We start from the raw sequence: 25,107 nt of genomic DNA, 5'->3' as shown, positions 1-25,107 counted from the left end.
ATTGCAGAGTTGGACATGACTGAGCAACTAACACACAGTATAGAAAAATTAAAGTTATAAATAAATGAAATTCTAAGTCTCTAGGAAGGGAAGAAGTTACAAAAGGACAGCTCTTGATTAGGGAAGAGCACTGCCACCCACCAGCTCTGCTGCTGTAGATAAATTTTACTCAAAGCTTAATGTCCTCATCTGTAAAATGGAAATAATAGTGTCTGTCTATCTGCTTTATGAGTTTTATAAGTTCATGTTCATGGTAAATGTATTTTAAAAAAAAGTATTATATAAATATGCAATATGGTGTTTTTTTCTAGTAATTAAAAAAAAATACAGCTGAAGGGTGACTTGTCCAAGTATCACTCATACAAAACTATACTAAATGCTGCAAACCAAGCAAGCATATGTTTCTTGTATACCAGAATAAAAGTATACAAACAGTTACCTATTTTGTATCTGTGTGATGATAGAGTTCATTTTGCAGCCTTAGTATCACGTATGTCATTTGAAGTGCTTCCCAGGTGGCTCAGTGGTAAAGAATCTGCCTGTCAGTGTAGGAGGCACGAGAGACACAAGTTTGGTCCCTGAGTTGGGAGTATCCCCTGGAGTAGGAAATGGCAACCCACTCCAGTGTTCTTGCCTGGAAAATTCCATGGGCAGAGAGCCTGGTGGGTTGCAGTCCATGGGGCCACAAAGAATTGGACACGACTGGGTGACTGAGCACGTGCACACACATGAATGTCATTTGAAAACACCATCAAAAGGGGGTGGTGTTATTGATATGAATAAAAAATAATTTATGTTTCATTTGAATATATATATATAGGTTGGCACATCATTTAAAGTCGTTGTAAAACATCTCTTTGAAAATAAAAATAAAATAATGATATGCTTTTCTTAGTGCAGCAGTAAATCAAAGCAAGACCCTCTTTCAGCACTTAGACACAGAAAGGTGCATATTAAATGTTCAATAATAAACTCCTTAAGCAGCTAAAATAAAATTAACCAAATGACCTAACAGTAGAGATTATGATAAATTGAAATAAAATCTTCATTACTTTTGTTTTCTTTTGATGATTAGGGTGTCAGAGTCAATGAAAACCAAACATTAGAAATTCCCATCTCTGCAGAGCACGTGTTGGCCTTGATCTTCTTGAATCATTTGTACTGATTCAGACAGACACCTCATATGTCTCAGAATTCCTGCTAAGGCACTGTTAACAGGCCAAGGAGAAGTCCTCAGTCCAGAATGTGTGCTTAAATTTTTTTTTAATTCCCTGAGATTGTTGATGTTTTCAGGGAAAACTGGAACATTAAAAGAAGCACATACTAATGTAAGAAATGTTTGAATTCTCCTACCCCATTTGGTGGAGAGAGAATTCTTATGTGTCACTTTTTTTAATAAGTTAAGACTTGAAGCATTTTATAGATTTTAAAAGTATGCTAAACACTTTTAAAAAAGACACCTCTTGGAAAGAAAGTTGCTAAGTTATAGAAAAGTGCTTAGATTTGCAATCTGAAATAATTTGATAAATGACTTGGAGTTGGGAAAAATAAAATAGATTTTTCCACATATTGTATACCCCAGGCTTTCTCCCAAGGTCTACCAAACAAACAACAAAAAACTGCTAGACAGACAAGAAAAGCCCCTGGTTTATTTTCCAGGCCACTTGGTCCTTTATTATGTATTAATAGTAGCACAATTATTACTTATAACATCTAAAAGAAAATGTTAAGCAAAGGTGCAGCTACGTTTTGACAAGAGAAAATATTAATGCTTGATCTAATGAATATAATCACAAAGGACAGTGTGGCTGATTGTCTTTCATGCCATAAGTCTTAAATGTTAGACTTCCCAGGCTCTCATAAAAACCATTACTGTTATACCCAAGAATTTTAGAAATTATTTTCATAAACATTATCTTTTAGAATGCAAGCTCCTTAAATACATAATCAAATAGCTGTATTAGTTTCTCACTTCTCTCATTTCTCCCAAATTTACTTGTCTAAATGTTAAAAATATACCTAGTAGCTCAGATTTTGCCAAAAACAATAAATGAGAAGAGAATGTTTTGATCATTTAAGACTGATCTTAAATTCTTATTGAAAGGTAACCAAAGCAGTTAGAAATAAAATCAGCACACTGACAGCACTTTTAGGATATTTTAATCCAGCCTGTTTCCATACAAAAGCATATTGAATGTCAGTTATGCAGGAGGAGAAGATATTTCCAAGAGAGCTTGACATAAGCCCAGGTTGTGAATTATTTGCTTTGAAATGCTTCCATATTTTCCTGCTTGGCAATTCTGGTCAAGAGAAGAGCAAAAACAACTCATCCTAAGCATTTGGTCAAGTGAACATTCATAAAATGTTTAACAGCCCACAAATACAATTTCTAAAAATGCTAGATCATCCACCTCCAGAAGGGAGGAAGGAAGCGCCACTTTATTATTATATTGAATTTCCGGGGCCCACCCCATCCATCTTGAGTTTCCAAATACTGGGAGCCCCAGAGGAAGTTTTCACTAAAGTGCTATTTGAAACTTGGAACACATACATTCCTAGCAGTCTTTACTCCTGCATATAACCTTACCTTCTCTACCCAGAGCAAATTACCTTGAAGCAGTAAAGCTTAAAGCTTCAGGCTCTTCAATTGCATCACCTCTTCCAGGGCCTGGGACATTTGGTAAACTTTTAAAAAGTAAGATTTTTATTATTTTTAACTTTTTATTTTATATTAGAGTCTTGTTCATTAACAACTCTATGTTGGTTTCAGGTGTTCAGCAAAGTGATTCAATTATATGTATATATGCATTTATTCTTTTTCAAATTCTTTTCCCATTTAGGTTGTTATAAAATATTGAGTAGAACTCCCTGTGCTCTACACTAGGTCCTTGGTTATCCATTTTATGCTTTTTTTTTTTTTTTTTGGCCACACAGCATGTGGGAACTTAGTTCCCTGACAAAGGATCAAGCCTGTGCGCCCTTCATTGGAAGCATAAAGCCTTAATTATTGGAGAACCAGGAAAGTCCTTGCTTATCCATTTTTAAAAACAGCAGTGTGTACATGTCAATCCCACATTTGGTAATTATCCCTTCCCGACACCCTTCTCCCCTGGTAACCATAAGTTCGCTCTCTGTGAGTCTGTTTCTGTTTTGTAAATAAGTTTATTTATATCCTTTTTTTTTTAATTTAAGATTTTTATTTTGCATTATTTTTCTTAAAGAGGCTCAACCCCTACTCCCAATGATATGACTGGCTCCATAATACCTGCTGCTGCTGCTGCTGCTGCTAAGTCGCTTCAGTCGTGTCCGACTCTGCGACCCCATGGATGGCAGCCCACCAGGCTCCTCCATCCCTGGGATTCTCCAAGCAAGAATACTGGAGTGGGTTGCCATTTCCTTCTCCACCATGATACCTAGACCCTCCCATATTCTCCCCTCACTTTTCAGAGAATGTTCCCCATGGTTTATTCTTTATCAGAAATCTGGCATTCATGAGCAAGACTACTCTTCCTATTCTGTGCATCCAGAGGGCTTCCCTGGAATATTTTTTCTAGTGGAAAATATTCATTCCATGATTCAGCTCAGGCATGAAAGCCAGGATTAATAAGCTGTAAACTTTCAGATCATGGCCTCCTCTTTTGATACCCACAAAAACAAGGCCCTTATCCTTGTGATTATTATCTATAGTCTCCATAGGCAATTCCCAGCACTAACACCCTGCCTTGGTATCACTCAGATGGGCTTCCCATGTGGCTCATGGTAAAGAATCTACCTGTTAATACAGGAGACCCAGGTTCAATCTTTGGGTTGGAAAGATCCCCTGGAAAAGGAAATGGCAACCTGCTCCAGTATTCTTGCCTGGACAACCCCATGGACAGAAGAGTCTGGCAGCCTACAGTCCATAGTGTCACAAAAGAATCAGGCATGACTTAGCAACTAAACAACAATCACTCACATTGCCCAGTGACATCTGAAATGGAATATTTCCTGCCCTATCAGTAACAAGGATATCACAGTTATTAGCGATTGCAGTTCTATAAGTAAGCTGGTCAGCCCTGAAGAAACTCAGGTGGAAAAGAATACCTGCCCTCTAGCAGCCATCAGACTGCAGTCACTCCCCACTGTGAACCCTGAGGACACTCCAGGAGGAAAAGAATACCTGCCATCTAGCAGCTATCGGATTGCAGCCAGTCCCTACAGTGAACCCTGAGAAAACTCAGGATGTGAAAACACAGGAAACTGATCCTAGATAGCTGAGGTGCATATCAAAGGATTGATATCAGTGCGCCCAGATTCTTGCATCTGCCCGTACAACAAAAGAGCTAAATTCCTTAACTTGACAAATCTGGTTTCTTTAATTAACAGTAAGCTTTTGATGTTTCTGACTACTTGACTACCTGCTCTTTGTTGCAAAACTCCTATATATCCTAGCTCCCCCTTCATCTCCTCGGAGTTGTTCTCAGAGCTATCTGAAAGTCAGTGTCCCAAGCTGCAGTCCTCATTCAGTCACAAAAAAATCTTACCTCACAACTCTCATGTTGTGCATTTTTAAAAAAATCAACAGTAGGTATTTACTTGACCCTAGAGTTAGAGAAAAGGAAACTAAGAGGTGAAGTCATTCAAGTTTACAAAATTAATAATAGTAAGTATTGAAGCCCAGATTTAAACACTGCTAGTGAGATCTCCAAGTTCATGTTCTGCTAGCACACCTTGCAAGTTTTCCAAATTACTTAAAAAATACATTTTCTCCCAATGAATTAAAAGAAAAAAAAAATGAGAGGTAGTTTGAACATCTTCCATCTGTAAACTTTAGGTTGAATAAAAGTTTGCCTAGTGCTCAAGAGACAGAGAAACCTGTCTGACCGATGGGTTAAAATCTTACTCTTAAATTTCCTTGTGCCAATGATTACATTGTTCTGCCTAAGATAAATTTTCTTCAAATGTATTGACCTTATCTTCTGCTAACTACTTATAGACTTTTCTCCACCCATATCCTATTATTTTCTGTCTCTATGATTTTACTATGTCACTCTACTTTAAGAATATTTGAATGGCTATTATTCTAGAAAGCATCCTCTGACTTATCTTTCACTCTGAGCTTACATTCAATCCCATTTCTTCCCTTTACAAAAAAAAAGTAAAGAATTACCACTGCCTGCCTTTAATCTTCAATCATATTCTGTTCTTCATTAGATCTATAGTCTACTAAAACTACTCTCAAGAACAATACCAATATATCATGAATCAAGTTGAATCATCCAAACCAAAATTCAACTTCACTTGAGTTCTAGACATACATTCCCGAGTATCTAAGATCTGTATCTACTTACATTCCAAAATATTGAATATATTTCCTTGTCATACATTCTCTATTTTCACACACTACTAGTAGTAATATTGACATTTTCTCAACTTTTCATTGAGAAGATTTGGTGTCACCTTGAATTCTCTGTCTCACTCTGCAGCATCCAAATGGTACCCAACTCCTGTTGATTTTCTCAAAACCGTCACTTATGTCAAACTTTGTGTTAGGCAGTTAGAATAGGAAAAAGGAGTTCAGAATGACGGTGGCTAAAAGACGAAGAAAGGAAAAGCCCACAGAATAGAACAAAGGAAGGTCTGAGGAATGTTAAACATTAGTCTTTTCTACCAGAGAGGGAAAACAAGTACGAATGTTACTAAACAATGTCTATGATTCTTGTTGGACAAAGCAAACCAAATTGGTTGTGTAATAAACTTCTATTTTCTTTCCCTCTCAGATTTACAGTACTTCTTTTGTCAAAACATTTTTCAAGAGATAAGGTCACGGTATTTGGAATTTTTCCCACGGTGGTCTGAAAATGAAAGTGTTAGTTGCTCAGTTGTGTCCAACTCTTTGTGATCCCATGGACTGTAGCCTGTCCGACTCCTCTGTCCATGAGATTCTCCAGTCAAGAATATTGGAATGGGTTGCCATTTCCTTCTCCAGGGGATCTCTCTCTCAATTCAGCCTTTGCTAAAGTATAATGAGAGGGTGGTTCACAGCCATCTGTCTACAGTGTTTGAGTGAGAACTACAGTGCACACATTAGCTTCTCTTGAGAGCACTGGTGTGTTAGAATTACAATGGGAAATTTCATTTGGGCAGGTGAAGGAGAAAAGGGACCGACACACAAAGATGCTTGTGATGAGGGTGTGTGCAACTGCAGCGATTGCACAAAGGAGCTGATGAGTGAGCCCACCCCCCACTACCCACGAACATCTTTTCCAGTCTGCTTCATGGAGCAATCAAAGGATTTTCTGCACCTCTCAAAATGCCATCAATCCTTATTGACAAAGAAATAGAACATTTCTCTCTCAAACCTTTGCAGGAGAAATCATCAGAGCAATCTGGCTTGAACAGGGAGCTTTGGCAGACAAAGATGGATTTGTCAGAATAAATAAATAAATAAATATATACACACATAAATTAGATAACCTCCACAAAATATGAATAGTAAGTTGATGATAATCTCCCAATTCTATTGTGTAAAGGGTAAAGAAACTCACAATTGTTCTCTCCAGGTCTCCTACAGTAAAGAATAGGCTTCTTGATGAGATGTTTCCCATAATGTAAAGTGGAGCTGAGAATCTTGTGGCAATAATACTAAAAAATAACCATCTAAGTGATTTAAATAAAACATTCATTAACATTCCAAATCTAAATCCCTAAGGGGCCCCTCCCTCCTCTTTGCTTCCCTCTCTTGTTCTGAGTTTTTTCTTAGCACTTTTGAACAAAGCAGGGAAGAAGCTCTTTTGGTTGTTTAAAAAGGCTTCTTAAGGTATCTGATAATTGCTTGTGTAAAATCATTTCATAAATATCACTGAAATGTCCTTTAACACTAGATTCGCCTTCAATAAACCATGTTGCCATGGTCCTTTGTCTCCCTGTCACAGAAGGGTCTGTTTGGCACTGTCCAAGTATAATACTGAGAAGAAGCAACGCTGATGCCAACAATAAGTGCTTTCAGATGAACCATTATTTAATAGTCGAGTCAGTCAGTCTGGAGTCACATACTGGTTTGGGTTGGTACTGGTTTGGGTCTTGACTTAACAAGTTCTTCACCAAGTTCTCAAGTCTTGGATTTTAAATACTGTGTCTCTGGGATTCTGGTGTGAAAATAAAATCCCACTGATGTCAAAGTCCTTTGTAAACTTTATAAGCTATCATTTAATTTGTGAGTATGCCAAGAATGAAAGTGACTCTGTTTTTATAATGTATTGCTTGTGGTGGACTTTGAATCCTCAAAGGGCTCAAGAAAAGGTATGAGTACATTTCAAAATATGACTTTGTAGGCTAGGGTATAAAAAGGTTTCATAAAGATTGTCACAAATGTTTAAAAAATTAAAGAAATATGTACTGCTTTTAGCAGTTTGAATAGTTATTAGGCTTTTATTTATATATTATTATTTTTTGGAGATGATATACTGATTTTCCATGCTATTTTAACAAGTGGGCGTTAAACACTTAGACTGTAGATGACACACCTCTGTGATCAAATCTCACTTTTTACCATATAAGGTGGAAGCCTCAGTAAAAAGAGTCTTCTATGTCTCTGTGTTTGTTTCTCCTCTGTAGAATTCAAATAGTAAATTCTGCTTAGTCTTGTTATGAAGATTAAGGTAATAAACGTAAAAGCTCAGAAGCTCAGAGCTGAACCTAACACACAAATCTGTGATCAATAAATGGTAATTGTGTTTGGAAATTTTGAAAGTTTTCTGAAACTTGTAAGGATCATTTTATCTTCAAGCATGTAATTACTGAGTCCCAGCACAGACATTGTGCTCCCTATCTTTCCTTTCGATTTTGGATTTTGGCTCTATCAGTTCCATTTGATCCTCCTAAACCATTAACTCTTGATTAGAGGGAGTCTCATAGGAGAATAAACAAAGGAGGCAAACAGCAGCAGGGTCTCTGGCCTCTCATAGCACTCCCAGCAGGAATATTTTTAAACCAATTGATGCTAAATCTCATTAGACTTGAAGTCAACATCAAGATATCCATGTTTTGACCAGTAAAGAAGTAGATAGAAACAATAAAGGATTAAACGTTAGAAGTAAGAGATCAGAGAATGGCTTCTCACCTCTCCTTTAACAGCAAAGGACACAAAGTTCTGGATTTTATTTTTTCTAGTATCAGTTTATACATTTGTAAGATGAAAGTGTTTGTACCAGAAGGCCTTTAAGATCCCATCTCTGGCACTCTATGAATATATAATTACTTACATGTCACCTCATATTACAATGGGGCAGCTCAGTGATGCAAATTACTGAGTTGATTGATATACTTGGACCATATTTGGATATATTTTTATTCAAAGAAAATCTAGTTGAAACAAGAGACTAGAGAAGGACATAAATACAAGCGGAAAGAAGGAAGAAAAAATGGAAAATGAGAGGGAAGAAGATTATATTGTTGGTGTGGTAAGAATAATCAGGGGTCTGTATGTAAGTGGAACCATGGGATTTTATGTACCGGGAATAACATATTGCTTTTTAATTTTTTTTTTTTTAATTTACTGCCAACCTCCTCTCCTCCCTCAGCTTTGAGCCTGGGAAGCTCTATATAACTGCTTGTCATTTCATCTGGGGTCAGGGAGCAGAGGTTACTCTCATTTACCATGCTCTAGTAAACATACCACCTCTATTACATCTGCAAACACACATTCATAGGCATTAGTATTTAGCTTTAAATCTTTCATTTGCCAACAGATTCTCTAAACAATAAACAACTATGGAGGAAATCATAAGATACTATAACAAGGAGGTGCTACCTCAAGTCCAAGTCTGCTAGAAGTGATTTCTGTGATACCTGGAGATTTGAGAAAGAAGTCTAAAAATTATTTTTCTTACTTAAGAAACTGAAGAGTAATTAATTTTTGTGTAATTCCTAAATGTAGGGTTATATGAAGCATGCAGAACTGGTATTACAGAAGACATCATTAAGTCTAACATGATGCTGTGACCTAAATTCTAGGAAAATCCTTTGGGAATCAAGGAAAAATAAAAGAATAATACTACCAAAAAAAAAAAGTATTTTGTTAAAGAAAAGTAAAGCTTACAAAGAGTAGTATAACTGAAATAATATAGCCAGACTTTAAGAAAGTCACTGGTAGAGAAGACATTGTACAAAAAGACATTGTTATTTTGATGATAAATCATTTGAGAGATTGAGAGATACTCTCAAATTAGTGGCAAACCAGAGAGATCAGAATTATTTTTGATATTCCTATAATTTCCAAGAACTTGGAAGTTTAAACAAATGTAATTTGATCTTATGCTCTTATTTAGGGGAAAAAAAGCAAATAAACAAATCTATAATGCATAAGGAAAAACAGTTCTTTGTTAAAATATAGCAACTATCCACCCACACTTCCAAACTAAAACAGAAAACACAAATATGATCTATATGTTGAAAGAGATCAAGATAGGGATAATGCCTGCAGCTCTGGGCAATTTTGTATGTGTGAGCTAGAGAGTAGTGGAAAATAAATTGCAGTGACTGGTCAACTGGAATGGCCAAGGCATTTTCTAGGATGAATGTTCAAAACTCCTTCTACTGTTAGTGTCAATAGGACTATATATCATATAAAGAGAAATCTAATATAACATATATCATTCAAGTTTATCCCACTGCTGAAAATAAAAGGCATACTCTCAATAGATGAGGACAAAATAAAGTGAAAGGAATTAGTGCTAGTAAATGATCAAGTGTTTGACATATTCACAATATTGTCTTTCATTCATTAAACCCTATATATAGAAACAGCCCATTTGCAAAAATTTTAAAAAATGTAGATATTAGTTAGAATGATGTTTTAGTAATTCCTATGAAGTGATGAGGGCCTGAATTAGAGTAATGGCAGGAGAAACAGAAGATGGGAATTTGAGAGCTGTCTTTCAGGAAGACCAGAAAGGATTTGGCTTTGAATTGGGTGGTTTTAAAGAAAAGCAAGAGAATTGCACAACCATGTCTCAAACCTTCATAACATTGATAAAAAATAGGAAAACTGGGAGAAGGTCCATCAGATCTCCTCTGATAACATAGAAGAGCTATTAAGCATGTACAGTATGGAAAATGGGCTTCCCTCATGGCTCAGACAGTAAAAAATCCAAAAAACCTGCAATGCAGGAGACCTAGGCTAGATCCCTGGGGTTGGGAAGATCCCCTGGAGAATAGAATAGCTACCCACTCCAGTATTTTTGCCTGGAGAATCCCATGGACAGAAGAGCCTGAGGGCTAAAATCCATGGGATGGCAAAGAGTTGGTACAGAACTATTACAAAAATGAGGATTTTTTTAAAGTATACCTAAAAATACATCATCATGTCTTTGGTCATGTCAAAGTTTTTGTTTAGTTTTGACTTTTGCTTTCCTTCTTATCCATTTCAGTCCCATCCTACCAAAACCCCACTTTTACTGCAAGCTAGATCCAATAATGATACAGCCACAAATGACTTTCTATAGCCTCTTAAACTGATTTGGTCTTTTTCCTACAATACCTGGCACATTTTCCTCAGTACATTATTTCCTCAACAAGAATATGAACTTTTTAAGGGAATAAGGTTGCTTTTACCTCTGTACTCTCATTGCCCAACACAGTTTCTGGCCCAAGATAAACATTCACTATATTAAATCATTTGCTCTTTCATCATAATAACCTAACAATCTAAAAGATTACTACTTCGGGCTTCCCTCATAGCTCAGTCAGTAAAGAATCTGCCTGCAATGCTGGAGACCTGGGTTCGATTCCTGGGTTGGGAAGATCCCCTGGAGAAGGAAATGTCAATCCACTCCAGTATTCTTGCCTGGAAAATCCCATGGACAGAGGAGCCTGGCGGGCTACAGTCCCTGGGGTCACAAGAGTCGAACATGACTTAGCGACTAAACCACCACCATCATCACTAGGTAACACTTTAGGGCAAAAAATACCTAGTGGTATGGATTATCCTAGTAAGAGCTTTTTCTCCTGGCTTGATAGATAAAATAAAATAAAAAAAAAACACTCAAATATCATATCAAATATACTGTGCGGGAATCCTTGACATATTTTGGAAGAAATGTAAAAGCAATATCCTGAGACTACAATCATTTATCATCAAGTAGCAGCTGTTGTTAGAATTGATATTGATCCTTGGTAAATTGCAACCAGAGTAACCTTGTTGTATCATCACAAAATTCTCCCACTACATCATTTAGCTATGAGATGCTTCCTTAACTTGTGTCCTTAGGTTTTTCACTTCTATAATCAATCACATAAGAAAAAAACAAAAAAGAAGAAGTGGTGTAAAGATGTAACCCAAAATGTTTTGGGGCATTTTTCAATTAAACATTTTCCAGAAGAAAATATAACATAATTACATAAAATAAATGATTATATCGAAAAGCCATCCAATGGAAAGATAGCATTAAAACTAGAAAGTGTTTATACATGATTTAGTTCAATCTTCTCATCACTGAAGTAAAGAAACTGAATCTGATTAAGTAATATAACTGAGGCTGAAGTGTCAAAGTGTTCTAGAATGTGAGATTCCTGACATCCAACTTAATTTCTTTTATCCAATTACCATTAAGGAAATGAAAAGTGTTAGTTCCATAAGTTCTAAGAAGTTCAATAGCAACTTGAATTGAGGAAACTCCTTTCCCCAGCCCCTCTGTTATTTTAGGAATATGGATCCTAAGAGGGACTATTGGAAGCTGAACTTAATTAATTAATAGCTTTGTCTCTTATCATTTGTAAATTATCTAACCTCTCCATATTTTAATTTCCTTAGCTCTGAAAATGAGATATATATCAATACCTACCCCACAGAGCTTTGTGAAATAGTTAAAACACTACTAAGTGTAGTTAGTACTATAGTAATTGGGTTATAGTAAGAACTCAATATGTTTCAGTTGATATTACTATTTTTGTTTCATAAAATAATAAGTCAAAGTTCTGATTTCCTAAATTGTAAACAAAAATTCAATTGAAACTCTTGTAGTTTAAATGACATTACTTTTTCTGCATTCTCATCTTGCTTTTAATTTCTACTAGCTTATACATCATTAGGAAGCATACATAGCACAGTATCAAAAATCCTACAGGGAAGGCCAGAGATTTCTTATATTTCATTATCTTTCTTTCTTCCTTCTTTTCTTTATCTCTTTTCTGATGGATTAGTTAAAATCTCACAGATGATCACAATGCATGTGGAAACCTTGCTAAAATATCTTCATCAAAGTTATGAAATCTTAACTGATAGTAAAGTGATAGAGGTACAAAATAAAGTTTATAGAATCATATTTTCTGAGCATTCAATATTCAGTCCATATTCAGTTATTTAGAAGCTGATAAAATCTGTGAAATACCAAACCCCTTTATCTTTCTTCATCCTTCACTTTTCCTGCCTATACTTTTCCAGTTTTTCAATTCCTTTATATAAAACCCATCCTGGAAGAGAAAGAGCAAACAAAGGAGGAAAAATGCAAATCTGTTAATAAAGTTATCTCTTAGCAGATTGGAAAGAAGTGGAGAAAACTTTAAATTGTAATGCTAGATCTATTGTGGATCACCTGATCTACCAGTGTGGAGCAGCTATAATTTCTCTATCTTCCCCTGGCCTGGATACTTGATATGTTAACTGATGTGTTTTGAAAGAGGTGGGACATTTAATTTTTAAAACTATTCACCACAAATGACTGAATGATCCTGCAACAATTGAAATATATCCTCCTCTATAAAAATACACTGAAGTTTTTATATTAACTTGAACTAGTATCACTAAAACTAAAATATCTTTACCAGCATCATTAATTTACTAGTCACTCTTTTTCACTGCTGTTGCATTTAACAATTCATGATACTGCTGCTGCTAAGTCACTTCAGTAGTGTCCGACTCTGTGCGACCTCATCCCTGGGATTCTCCAGGCAAGAACACTGGAGTGGGTTGCGATTTCCTTCTCCAATGCATAAAGGTGAAAAGTGAAAGTGAAGTTGCTCAGTCATGTCTGATTCTTCGCGACCCCATGGACTGCAGCCTACCAGGCTCCTCCGTCCATGGGATATTCCAGGCAAGAGTACTGAAGTGGGGTGCCATTGCCTTCTCTGACTCATGATACTAAACAAACATAAATCTAGGTAACTCAAAAGAAAGAGACAAAACTTACCCATGTAAACAGAAAAAAATCTGTGTAGAAAGTTCAAAATCATATTGAATATTTGATTGAAAATATAAGGCACTATGCATTTAAATAAATATGTCAAGAGAAAAGAAAGGAATGAGGGAACCTAAAACCCTCTTGAAAGACTGAATATATAAAGGACAATGGCAGGATCATATATGAACCCAGCAGTCTAATTCATACTTATAGCAACATGCCCAGGAAACCATAGCTAGAACAAACAGCCTAGGAAGACAGTCAACTATAAATCAGACTTCTCAGGAAGTTTGATTATTATCTTTAGTCACAATCCAGGAAGCTAAATAATAACTTCTGTTAACAATTGACCCTAAGTGACCAGGATTTCATTAATAACTAGCAGCTTCTCTAATTTTGGTCCTCATTTTCAATTTAGAGCCAACCAGAGAAAGCCAAATATGCACCCCACTCCACAGGATGCCCTGCTTTACATTAGCCCTTTTATTGATTCCCCAAGCCAATAGCCTTCAATCAGGCTATACCTGAAGGCTTCCTTTGTCTCTGCTATAAAGGTTTCCCCTTTGGAAGAAAAGCTATGACAAACCTAGACAGCATATCAAAAAACAGAGACATTACTTTACCAACAAAGGTCTGTCTAGTCAAAGCTATGGTTTTTCCAGTAGTCATGTATGGATGTGAGAGTTGGACTATAAAGAAACCTGAGCGCTGAAGGATTGATGCTTTTGAACTGTGGTGTTGGAGAAAACTCTTGAGAGTCCCTTGGACTGCAAGGAGATCCAACCAGTCCATCCTAAAGGAGATCAGTCCTGGGTGTTCATTGGAAGGACTGATGAAGATGAAGCTCCAAAACTTTGGCCACCTGATGCAAAGAACTGACTCACTGGAAAAGACCTTGATGCTGGGAAAGATTGAAGGCAGGAGGAGAAGCAGATGACAGAGAATGAGATGGTTGGAGGGCATCACTGACTCGATGGACATGAGTTTGAGCAAGCTCAGGGAATTGGTGATGGACAGGGAAGCCTGGGCATGCTTCAGTCCATGCGGTCACAAAGAGTCGGACACAACTGAACAACTGAACTGAACTGATAAAGGTTTCCCATTCTATCTTTGTGTGCGTGCTAAGTCACTTCAATCATGTCCGACTCTTTGAGACACTATGGGCTATATGTAGCTTGCCAGGCTTGCCTGTCCATGGGATTCTCCAGGCAAGAATACCCAGGGATAGAACCTGTGTCTCTTATGTCTCCTGCATTGGCAGGCAGGTTCTTTACCACTAGCTCCACCTGAGAAACCAATATCTCTCCCAAAACACAAACGACAGAGGCAGAAACTCCCTTGCTATATAATAAGCTCTGAACAAATAGTTGGTTTTCATTTACTTCAACTCGATTGAGCACCTACTGCAATCCATCAATGGACAATATGCTTAGATATATTAAAAAGTCAATCTTCACAATATCCTTTGAGGAATTTTTTTGTCCCCATTTTATAGATACAGAGAACTTAAGTTTGCAGTTTAGATAGCTTCTCATGTTTTCATATTTACCTCATGCTAAAGTAAGTGTTTTGGGTAGATTATTTTGATTAAAGTCTTTGAGATAATATTAAGAGGATATCTAACAACAATAACAAAAATATAAATTAGCTGAATGTTTTCTAGCATTATTTGCCTTTTTTTTTATCACCTTGCTAGGTAAATATCAATACTGTATTTTTAGCTGATGCATTGTTTTAAGATTATAATTTATTAAAATATATATAGAATTTGAAATAATGAGAAGCATAATAAAAATAAATTTCATAACTTATTTGCTATAAGAACCCATCATCTGAAATAATTTGCTTGTTAAGCAGTGATTGTATCAATGGGTTTTTCATAGATGATGTATAGAGAATTTTATAGAAAGAATGTAATAGTTTATTATATTGACAAGGAAACAACTAAAAATAAGATTTGGGTGATTCTAAAAGAAGGTAATAAGTATTTGCCTAGCACTTCAGATATGCTGCAATTTTTTACACTGCCCAACGATCATGTAAATACTATTGTGCTTATTTTACAAATGAAGAAGCAAAGTTGTCAAGATATTCAGAACTTTAAGCCTCTCAGCTAGTGAGCAGGGAGTTTATATTTAAACACTGGATTACTTTTTTGTTTCAAAGTCCAATAAACATGCTCAAAACAACCTTTGATTAAAATTCACTTTAAAATGTTCTCTTACCATGTAAGTTGGCCACAGAACCTAAAATCAAATTTATTTTTTAACTATAAAATAAGACAAACTAGCTTTATAGGAAAGTAGGGGGAAAACAGTATTTTCACATATTTGAAATTACCACTGAAAAAATAGAAAAATATAGATGAATAATGAGGCTTTCTAATGCCTAAAAATAAAATTAAGAACAATTCTTTTAACAAAGACATGAAAAAGTAAAAAGAAATATACAGATAACATTGTTTAAATAATAATGTGGAATAAGAAATGGTGACTAAAGGCCAAATAATTTCTCATGTGGTTTTCACTTTGTTTTACTAATTCCATTCAGTTAACTCAAACCTTTATTATGAATTCCTTGCATTGAGTGTAAATTAAAATGAACAGAAAGCTGGAATTTTATAATCATTATCAAAAGAAAGATTCAAGCCCTTGGCCTTTATAACATTTCATGTTAATGAAGGAAAACTATTTTCTTGAAATTTACCTGTTTTAATAAAAGTAACAAATTTGTCATGTAAAATTATAAATGTCAGTTATGATTTGATCATTTTATACATGAAAAAAAATACCTCCTTTATGCACATTAAAGATGTTGCTCCTTCTTTTAAAGAAATGTTTTATTTATTTGGCAGCGCTGAATTCTTAGCTGCAGTATGTGTTATCTAACTCCCTGATCAGGGATTGAACCTAGGCTCCCTACATTGGGAATGCAGATCTTAGCCACTGGATCACTAAGAAAGTCCCAAAGATATTGTTCCTTGACATAAACAAAATACTGATATTCAATATCTATCAGCTGATTTAATCTTAAACTTTTTAGTTCTGTCTCCTCTTTACTGAGCTACAGACATATTTTTCATATAAAGGAAAAAAATACTTCAGGTCTTTATTTTTGCCTCTTTCCATAACAGACCTTATGAGGATGGAGGGGAGAAAATGTATGGGCCAGGTTGGGAGATGCATTTTATAAGAAAATACCTAGGGAGCTTTCCAAACAACATGTATTTCAGAGGTTGAGGTTGATGCCAAGAGAAACAACTGTATTGAAAAGAAATGTTCCAATCACTTGGAAGCAATAGTATGAATAGTACAGACAGACTGTACACATTAGGATCCTGAACTTCTACTGATTGGGTGACATCCATCAAGTCCTTAAATCTGTGACAAGTTTCTTCATATGTAAGACAGAGATAATGATATTAGAACCTCATGGGATTGTTGTAAGGATTGAGAGTAAATATGTATGTGTTGACATATAGTAAGCACGAGGTTTATTACCATTGTCAGTTTGAAATAAAGTAAGTTTTGGATAATGAGTAGCAAGCTGAAAGCTTGTTATGCTTACTGTGGTAGGGGTTTGGTCACTAAGCTGTGTCCAACTCTTGCATCCCCATGGACTGTGGCCCTCCAGTCTCGTCTGTCTATGGGATTTCCCAGGCAAGAATACTGGAATGGGTGTATGCTTACGATCAAGACAAATAGGATGCTGTTTGTTCCACAAGCTATGATAATATTCTTAGAGGGAGGAGGAGATCAAAAGAAAAGAATTACTTTCTAGAAAATAAGTAAGCATCATACTTATGTCTTTTCAATTGAAGAAACTTATCACAGGCTTCTCTATGCTCCATAACGGCCAATGAACACTTGATTATAACACAATCATGTGGCATTCTGTCTCTATATCTTTGTGACTCTTTTGTCAAAGTTGGTACATCTTGAAAGTAGTAATTATGTCAAATTTTTTGAATTTCAATTGTCTAGTAATGCAGAAGTATTCAATAAATGTTGAAGGAGTGATGAACAAATTTCAAAAAATAAATGAATGAATGCATGGACTTATAGTTTTCAGAGAAAAATGCTTTTCACATAGAGTGGACTTAATATTTAACACGAAATGGAAATTCCTTTCAGAAGCTTCTTTCAAAACTTAAATCTGCATCTTAGAAATGATTCAGAAGCCCTACCAAGATGATTGATTTAGTCCAAAGGATTGCACAGTGTTCTGTTTCTACTTCGACCTCACAGAAAATATTCAATGTCTGCTAAATAAAGAGCTGTACTTGTACTGTCTTTTGACCAATAAGTCACGTTATTTTATTAAGAAAAAAGGAGAGAGCCTATCTTGGGAAGAATTTTCATTTATTTATAAACACATACAGATTTATTAGTTTGAATTGGTGATAGATTTTCAAAAATGAGATTTGCTTTAACTAAATTTAAGACAAAAAAATAATTTCTCCTTTTGAAATCTTGAAGATATTTTAGAGTGCACATTGTATTGCCCATGCTTGCCTTCCAAAATTAACTATATATGGCAAGTTTGGCGTATCCTTTGTTGATAAAACTTGCTTTTAATTTAGGAATCACACTGATTTGAGCTATATTATTTGGTAATTTTAGTGCTTGCAGAGTATTTCCATGATTTTGTTTCTCAGAAATAATATGAGAAGTGGTATGTAATTACTTCTTACCCTATTTGAGTCAATTCTTGCTCTGGAAGTATAGATGGGAGGAGGGATGTTGAAAGCTTGAGGGACCAGGTATTCTTCAGCATCCATCATATCCTCTAAATCTTCTTCATCCAAGAGATTCTGAAAGAACTTGCTGTCGTTTGGACTGGGAAGCTTCATACGATCATCACCCTAAAAAATTGCCCATCAGATACACACACAAAAATGATTCTTTCCTTCATCTTAAATATGTGAAAGTAAATATGTGAAGTTTGCAGCAAATTAATATAATATCAAAATCATTGCAAATTCATGCACTCATTAAAAAAATAATTATTTAACACAATTACCTGCCATATAGAAGCCTATAATATATATAGATATTACAGGGAAAGATAAATAAATTCAATACAAAAAAATCTGGTAAATGCCATTTGAGATGAATAAAGCAGAATGCTACGGCTATTTTTAGAGAGGCATAATCCATTTTAGATCTGATAATAATGGAAGGTTTCATTGTCAAGATGGTGTTTGAACTGTGACTTTAAGAGTAAATAATAAAGAAAGAGCAATGAACTTATCAATCTTTATTATATTTGGTTGGTTGATAGTGCAAAGCTATCAGGACACAAAGTATCCATGATTTGTTCTGCAGCATAACATTATGAAAGTCATATCATTCAAAATCACAGCAAACATGGAAAAGAACATAAATGGGAGTGGGAGAAACACGAAAACAATTGTTACTCTCTTACCTCATCTATTTCTTAAATAGAATTTAAAAATTTAAGTTATATGATATTTTTGTAAACATTTTTTAAAATCAGAGTTAATTTGGGAAAAAGTTAGATAGAAATCATTGTCTGCTAAAACGTGACTTTTATCTTCATGTCAGACTATTAATATGAAGATAAACACGCCTCTGTTTTATTGAGAAATCGTAACTAAATGTTATCCAGACTATTTGCTTACGGTTTAGGCAAAATATTCACAACAAAATTTACTGCAAATTTAAATGATCAAATCCGTTTTTTGTAGTGTTACATATAAAATGTTCTTTTGGTCTATTATTTTATCTATGTATATTAATTCATCTGAATCTGAGCTATTGTTTGAGATATTGAGTATTGAGATATTATTTTTTACATAAAAATATTTTAAAATATTTTTCTAGGAAATGAAATGTCAATATATTTAAACTTCTAATTCACTGCCTTCAATCATGGACACAATGAAAATGAAAATTTATTTTCTTTTTTTTCCAAGAAGAGACAATTATAACAATGAATGTAACTAGTAGAGTACTTCAAGGCTTGTCTGAGGATAAAGGCCTTTTTATGCACATGAATAATCATAATTATCTGACAGATCAATAGCAGAGGCACTTAAGTGCTAAGGGAAAATGCTTAGAAGTGGTTCTGACAAGCAAAAGTCATTTCACATGATGTTCTGCTTAGTTAATCAGTTTGTGAATGGTGATATCCACAGTTCGAAAGTTCAGATGTTATAGCTATTTTGTAGTGAGCTTTCCATTGTGATCTTCTCAAAAACCTAAGTCAAAAGTACAAACCTGAATAACTAGATATCTTTGAGGGTCTCGAGCCATCCTTGAAAATTCAGCAGCCAGTTCCTTAAATTTAGGTCTACTGTCAGCATCAATCATCCAACCTAGAAATTCACAAGCAATAAAAGTCACTATATCCATAATTAGGAAGAAGTGGGATGTAAATTTTACAAAAATATAGGTTAAGTTTGAAAAATATTATTTTAATAAAAATGACCTGAAAAACAAAGAAAACTAATGAAAGAATTCAATAGGTGAGAGTCTCACAATCAGTTTACTGATACTCATAACTGCATGCAATAAGGAATAACACAAGCTTTTTATCTTGTTGATATAATCTAAAATTAATTTTTTCATCATAGAAAATATAACCTAGGCTAACCATAGGAACTTAAGAAATCTCAGATCTTTTCTCATTATGTGTAAAGAGAATTTTTTTTAAAAACTGTTCTTTGATGTGTATATAAGGTGAGATTGGAATATAATTTATCAGTTTATATCAGGAGTGACATGGATTAAAAACTTTGATTACAATGTGATACACTGGCATAAAAGTGAAGAAAAGAATCGAAAGCAACTTTCTTATGCTACTTTTTTTTCCTGGTGGGTAAAACAACTAATGCAAAGTGATTGGCAATGTTTGTTGAGCAATAGCCATTCACTTATCTGAGTATTAGCCTTTCCAGCATAAAAACACTGTCAGCAATTTTCACGGTATGTATTATTATTTAGCTGGGAGTCTAGATAAAGTGGGTCTTATCTCCCCAGGCTCTATTTAACTGATGAAATGACAAGAACAAAAGTACCAAGCTTTCCTTGATTTTACTGCCAAATGTCCCTTTTCTTAGATATTAAAACTTCTAAAAGCGAGGTAAAAGTCCTTATTTGGCAAAAATGTATTCCTGATTTTTTCATTATTTTATTGGAGCATCTAAATGAACTATCTAAATCATCTCACTCTAGTTATGGGATCAAGTTATGTAATGCATGTATGTTTGTACACTCTCTTCCATAGATGACTACCAAACAATGTTTGACCTAATAAAGTGATAAAATTGTTTCTCTGTTTCTGGTAATTCAATTTTTATTCTTGTTATGGAAAGTCTTTGGCTGCCATTAATATTACTTGATTTTTTTTCTCTCCTAACAAAGCTCAAGTGCTCTATATTTTATATGCAACCATTAAAAAAAATGTTTTTGATACCAAGATGCTAATGAGAAAATCAGTGTTTCTGGAACTCTATGGGAACCTAAAAGGTTAAATTCTCAGTGAGGTATCAGTTTCTTTCTAACTAAATATTGAGTAAATAGAACTACGCTCAGAGAAAAGGGCATGCTGACCCAAACTGAAAAGCACATTTTTTATTTCTTCCCTCACTGTCAGAATGCATCACACATGTCATGAATATAAATCTGAGTAGACCTGGGTCCAAAGTCTCTTACTAATAAGATGCTTATTCACCTTCACCAGTTTGTTTCTTTGCTAACCCTGTGTAAATCAAAAGGGGAAAGCCCCAGATTACACAAGAAAGATTGCTGAATGCTAATCTCATTTAAATTAATTCAGAAACTCTAGAGACTTCCCTAATTCTATTTAAATTAAGAGCGTAGGCTTGCAAAACACATTTATAACACATATGTGTCTGGGACACAGAAGGGAGAAAGAAAAATAAGAGAGTTAGATGTAAACAAATGATTTAACTGAAAAAAAGTAAATATTCACAATCTTTTCAGTTCAGTATAGATTCATGCCTTTCCACTTCCCACTCTGCCTTGCTAATTTCCTGTTGACTGAGACTGGTAAACTCATTTTCATTTAATTCATCTTTTTAAATGATTAGCTTCAAGCTTCTTTTTCCTTATGTGTAGATCATTTGTTTAGTCTGCTTTTTTCCTTTAAAGATTATTAACATTATTGTGATTAATTACATCCCTTTGTGAGAAACAAGTTGAATGTATAGAAGTGATAAGAATCAAAGTGAAATAAATAAGAATTTTAAGAATCATATAATGTTGACTTCATAGTATGAAAGCATGATACTGCTTCATATTAAAAAGAATTGCAACAAACACAGGTGTTTATATTCTCCTTTCACAATGATCTTTAAAATTTTATATTTTTCAACACACACAAAAAATTGTGCAGATTGATTAGCAATCTTACATTTGACCATGACCATGTAAACGTCAATAGTGCAGATGGGAGGCTGGGGCAAACGTTCTCCTTTCTCTAATAAATCCGGAATTTCTCTGGTTGGAATTCCATCATAAGGTTTTCCTCCAAAGGTCATCAGTTCCCATATAGTGACTCCTAAATTAGAGATCAAATTCTCACATAAGCACATCAGCAATATACTATGAGCAAACCACCAACATGTCCATGGCAGACGAATGCTTTTCTGAGGGCAATTAGAAATAGTCTAAAGAAAGGCTCTTCAGATTGCTATGGCCATATGAGGAACCCAGTGATAAAATCTTTGTGGGGAATTTAATTTTTTTTAGCATTTTCCTGAAAATTTTAATGGGTAGTGGAGACAGTTCAAAGAGGATATCAGAAGACAGAATCTGTTCCCCATTTCCACTACATTATACTAATGTTTGTTGACCCAGTTTAAGTTTCACCACATTAGAGCCTGTAAAACAATTTATTTACTATATACATGTGTACTGATACCAAACAAATATGATTAGGTGAAATCTGATATTGATTAATTTTGAGATTAACATTTTTGCTATTAAAAGTCCTAAAGGTCAAGCTAGGGTTCTAGAATGTTTAGGTTACAATAAATAATTGTGCCTTTCTTTTTAACTAATGTGAAGAGAACAGGTAGAATAAAACAGATTCATTTCTTTAGCACATATGAGAGACTGATTGAAGAATGATTCATATGCAAAACAAAATGCATGTAAAGTGATCATCTCCAAATTGAAAGAAATCGGTAATGGTCTATAAATCAGTAATAGTTTATTTCTATATTGTTATTCAAGGTAACAGTATCTTGAATCACTAGAACATTGCTTTCCTTGGTGAAAGCAAATAGGCTAAATACTAGCTTGCAAGTAGCCAACTTTGATAAGAATGATGATACTGATACAAACAGTAACATACACAGAGCTCCTCTTTATAATCTAATAATTAGGTAATTTAATAGTTATAGTTTTCTTAAGGGTAAAGGTTGTTACTTCAGAAATTGTATCTGCTAATACAATAGCATCAGCAAGTGAATTTTAACTGATGCATATACAAGTATCTTTCAATATAAAATTCATTAATGATGGTTATTTTTTCCTGCTGCCATTTGTAATGAATTATTTATTCAAGCTGAAGTCATTTTTAGCTCATTACAGTTACCATTGACTGATAAAAATGCAAAGCTTAAAATATAAAAACATATGTAAACTTCAAATTATTCATTATAATAGTATCATTAAAGGTTATCTGATTTTTTGGTTAATATTTACATCTTATGGATCTTAAATATAGTATAAACATGTAAATTAGTTATGCAATTTAACTGTTTCAGCCTTATAAAACATTACTTGATTTTGCATACTGAAGAATGATTCACAGAACTGATGACTAAAAGTCATTGTTCATGATGAAGGCTGAAACAAATTAAGAAGTAGATTACTGTCTATGTATATTGTCATATTTATAGAACATGTATTTAATGATAATATTTTATTAACTTATATTTGTAAGTATAAAAGAATAGGTACTTTCACATCTCTATCAGAACTTCTGTGAGTAAGATACAAAGCAACTACAAATAAAAATAATAGAAAATACAATAAACAGAAACACATCAATATAAAAGTTGACGTAGAAAAATCAAAACCCCCACTTCTACCAATAATATTCCAATTATATCTTTGCAGAGTTGATGACAAATAGGGTTAAACAGAGATGGCTGCATGTAGAAGAGCAGTCTCAAGAAAACTAAATCAGAAACATCTTCAAAACTTACAATTCTATCATTTGAAGATAGAAAACATATTCAATGTATATTTACTTTTATAAAAGTAAAGATGCACCCAGTGGCAATGTTCCATGTAGATTCACTGTAAACAAGACTATGAATCTTTCTTAGCCTTTTGTGACTTTTGCAACCAACTATGATACATAATAAAAATCTTAAAATGCCTTATAGATATGGGTTGATGACCTGGGCTATGTTTCAAAACAGAGTTCACTTTATCTATCTATCCATCCATCAGATTGTGAGATACTGCAAGTCAACATGAAGAATAATAGTATGACCTTAAAACAGGATTTTCTTCAAAAGATAAATTTTATTATTAAAAATGTGATTGCCCTGCCAATATTTTCTTTAATGTATATATGCATTTACTTATTCTAGAAGTCATTTAAAATTTGTAGATTGTCACATTTAGTTCAGGGAAACAAGTAGGAACAAAAAAGGGAAAAAAAAGAAAAAAATCTATTTGATATTATATAAATCTATCTTATATGTAAATCTACTTTATCATGTAATATATATGCTAATCTATACCATATAATATATAAATGCTTATGTACATGCTAATATAATTATATTATATTTACTTCCATCTCATATTTAAGTGTATATGATTTATATATAATGATATATCTCTGTTTTTAACTTAGTCCTTTCAGCTTAATTAAGTTTTGTCAAGGGTTCCCCTGTACTTGCCTAATCTCAAACACACAACACTCTGTTTCTAAGCTGAGTAGACTACATGAGGTCTTCATGAAAATTTTAACACCTCATATGGTTTACAGGTGTGGAAAGAAAAACTACCCATAGAAATATCTTATATTTTAAAGACAATTTATACTGTTTTTAGATAAAAATACAGGTTGTTTAATCTTCTTTCAAAAAATAAAACCTAAGCTTAAATTTGAGTAAAATAAATTGCTTCATGCTTTCAAGACTCACCAACACATTTTCATTTAAAGAAGCATTGAGCTTTTTACTTGTTAGAAGTGCTAGTTTTATACAGTTTATGTAAATTTAGAAAAGGTGTTGATTTATTCTTACTAATACTTAGTATTAGTGGACTTAAGTTTGTAAATAGCCATACTAAGAAGCTCATCTCAAAAACTGTTAGATGCAAATAAATAAATGTTCTAAATTTTAAAATCACTGTTCCCATTCATTTATTAATTTTCTAATATATCTGTTTACTCCAAAAGTAGTTCATAATTACAATTAAAGCTATAATTAGAAATCATCTCTCATCTATCTCTCCCCTCACATTTACTGCTCTCATCCTGCTGCTTTCAATACTTGGTATTTGTTCTAGGAATAATCTCTATTTTCTTACTATATAACTAGATTCCAATAAGAAAATGCTTTTTAAAAAACATTTATCGCATTTGAAATTATGTTTTCAAAGATCTGTTGAAAATGAAGGCCATTAGGAGTCTATGAAAATGTCCCTAATCTAAAACTGCTGCTTTTTGTTTTGTTCATCAAAATGATTAGACAAGTTGCTACCAAAGCAAAGGTTATGATAGACAACTCAACTAAGACATTAATATATTACACTTTGGAGAACCAAGAAACCTAAAATGTTTATTTTTGCTTTAGAAGACTTATAACACAAGGAAGAATTATTTACCATAGCTCCAAACGTCGCTCTGATGGGTGAATTTCCTATAATGTATACATTCCAGAGCCATCCATTTAATTGGCATCTACAGAAAAATAAGAAGTGTAAGTCATATG

At 34.0% G+C, this 25,107-nt stretch overlaps 1 protein-coding gene across 1 annotated transcript in view; it reads right to left on the bottom strand.

Annotated features, from left to right (window-relative positions):
- Positions 1–25,107, bottom strand: part of ERBB4 (erb-b2 receptor tyrosine kinase 4) — a 1,235,763-nt gene that overhangs the window by 17,522 nt on the left and 1,193,134 nt on the right. Inside the window, exons 22-25 of the mRNA XM_061147924.1 lie at positions 25,001–25,076; positions 21,558–21,704; positions 19,400–19,497; positions 17,851–18,021 (exon numbers count right to left, since the gene is read on the bottom strand). Of these exons, the coding sequence (XP_061003907.1) occupies positions 17,851–18,021; positions 19,400–19,497; positions 21,558–21,704; positions 25,001–25,076 (492 nt within the window). The remainder of the gene's footprint in view (positions 1–17,850; positions 18,022–19,399; positions 19,498–21,557; positions 21,705–25,000; positions 25,077–25,107) is intronic.

Source organism: Dama dama, chromosome 8 (assembly GCF_033118175.1).
Source record: "Dama dama isolate Ldn47 chromosome 8, ASM3311817v1, whole genome shotgun sequence".
Lineage (NCBI taxonomy): Eukaryota > Metazoa > Chordata > Mammalia > Artiodactyla > Cervidae > Dama > Dama dama.
Note: the sequence above shows the minus strand (reverse complement) of the source record. Positions and strands in the feature narration are given on the sequence as shown.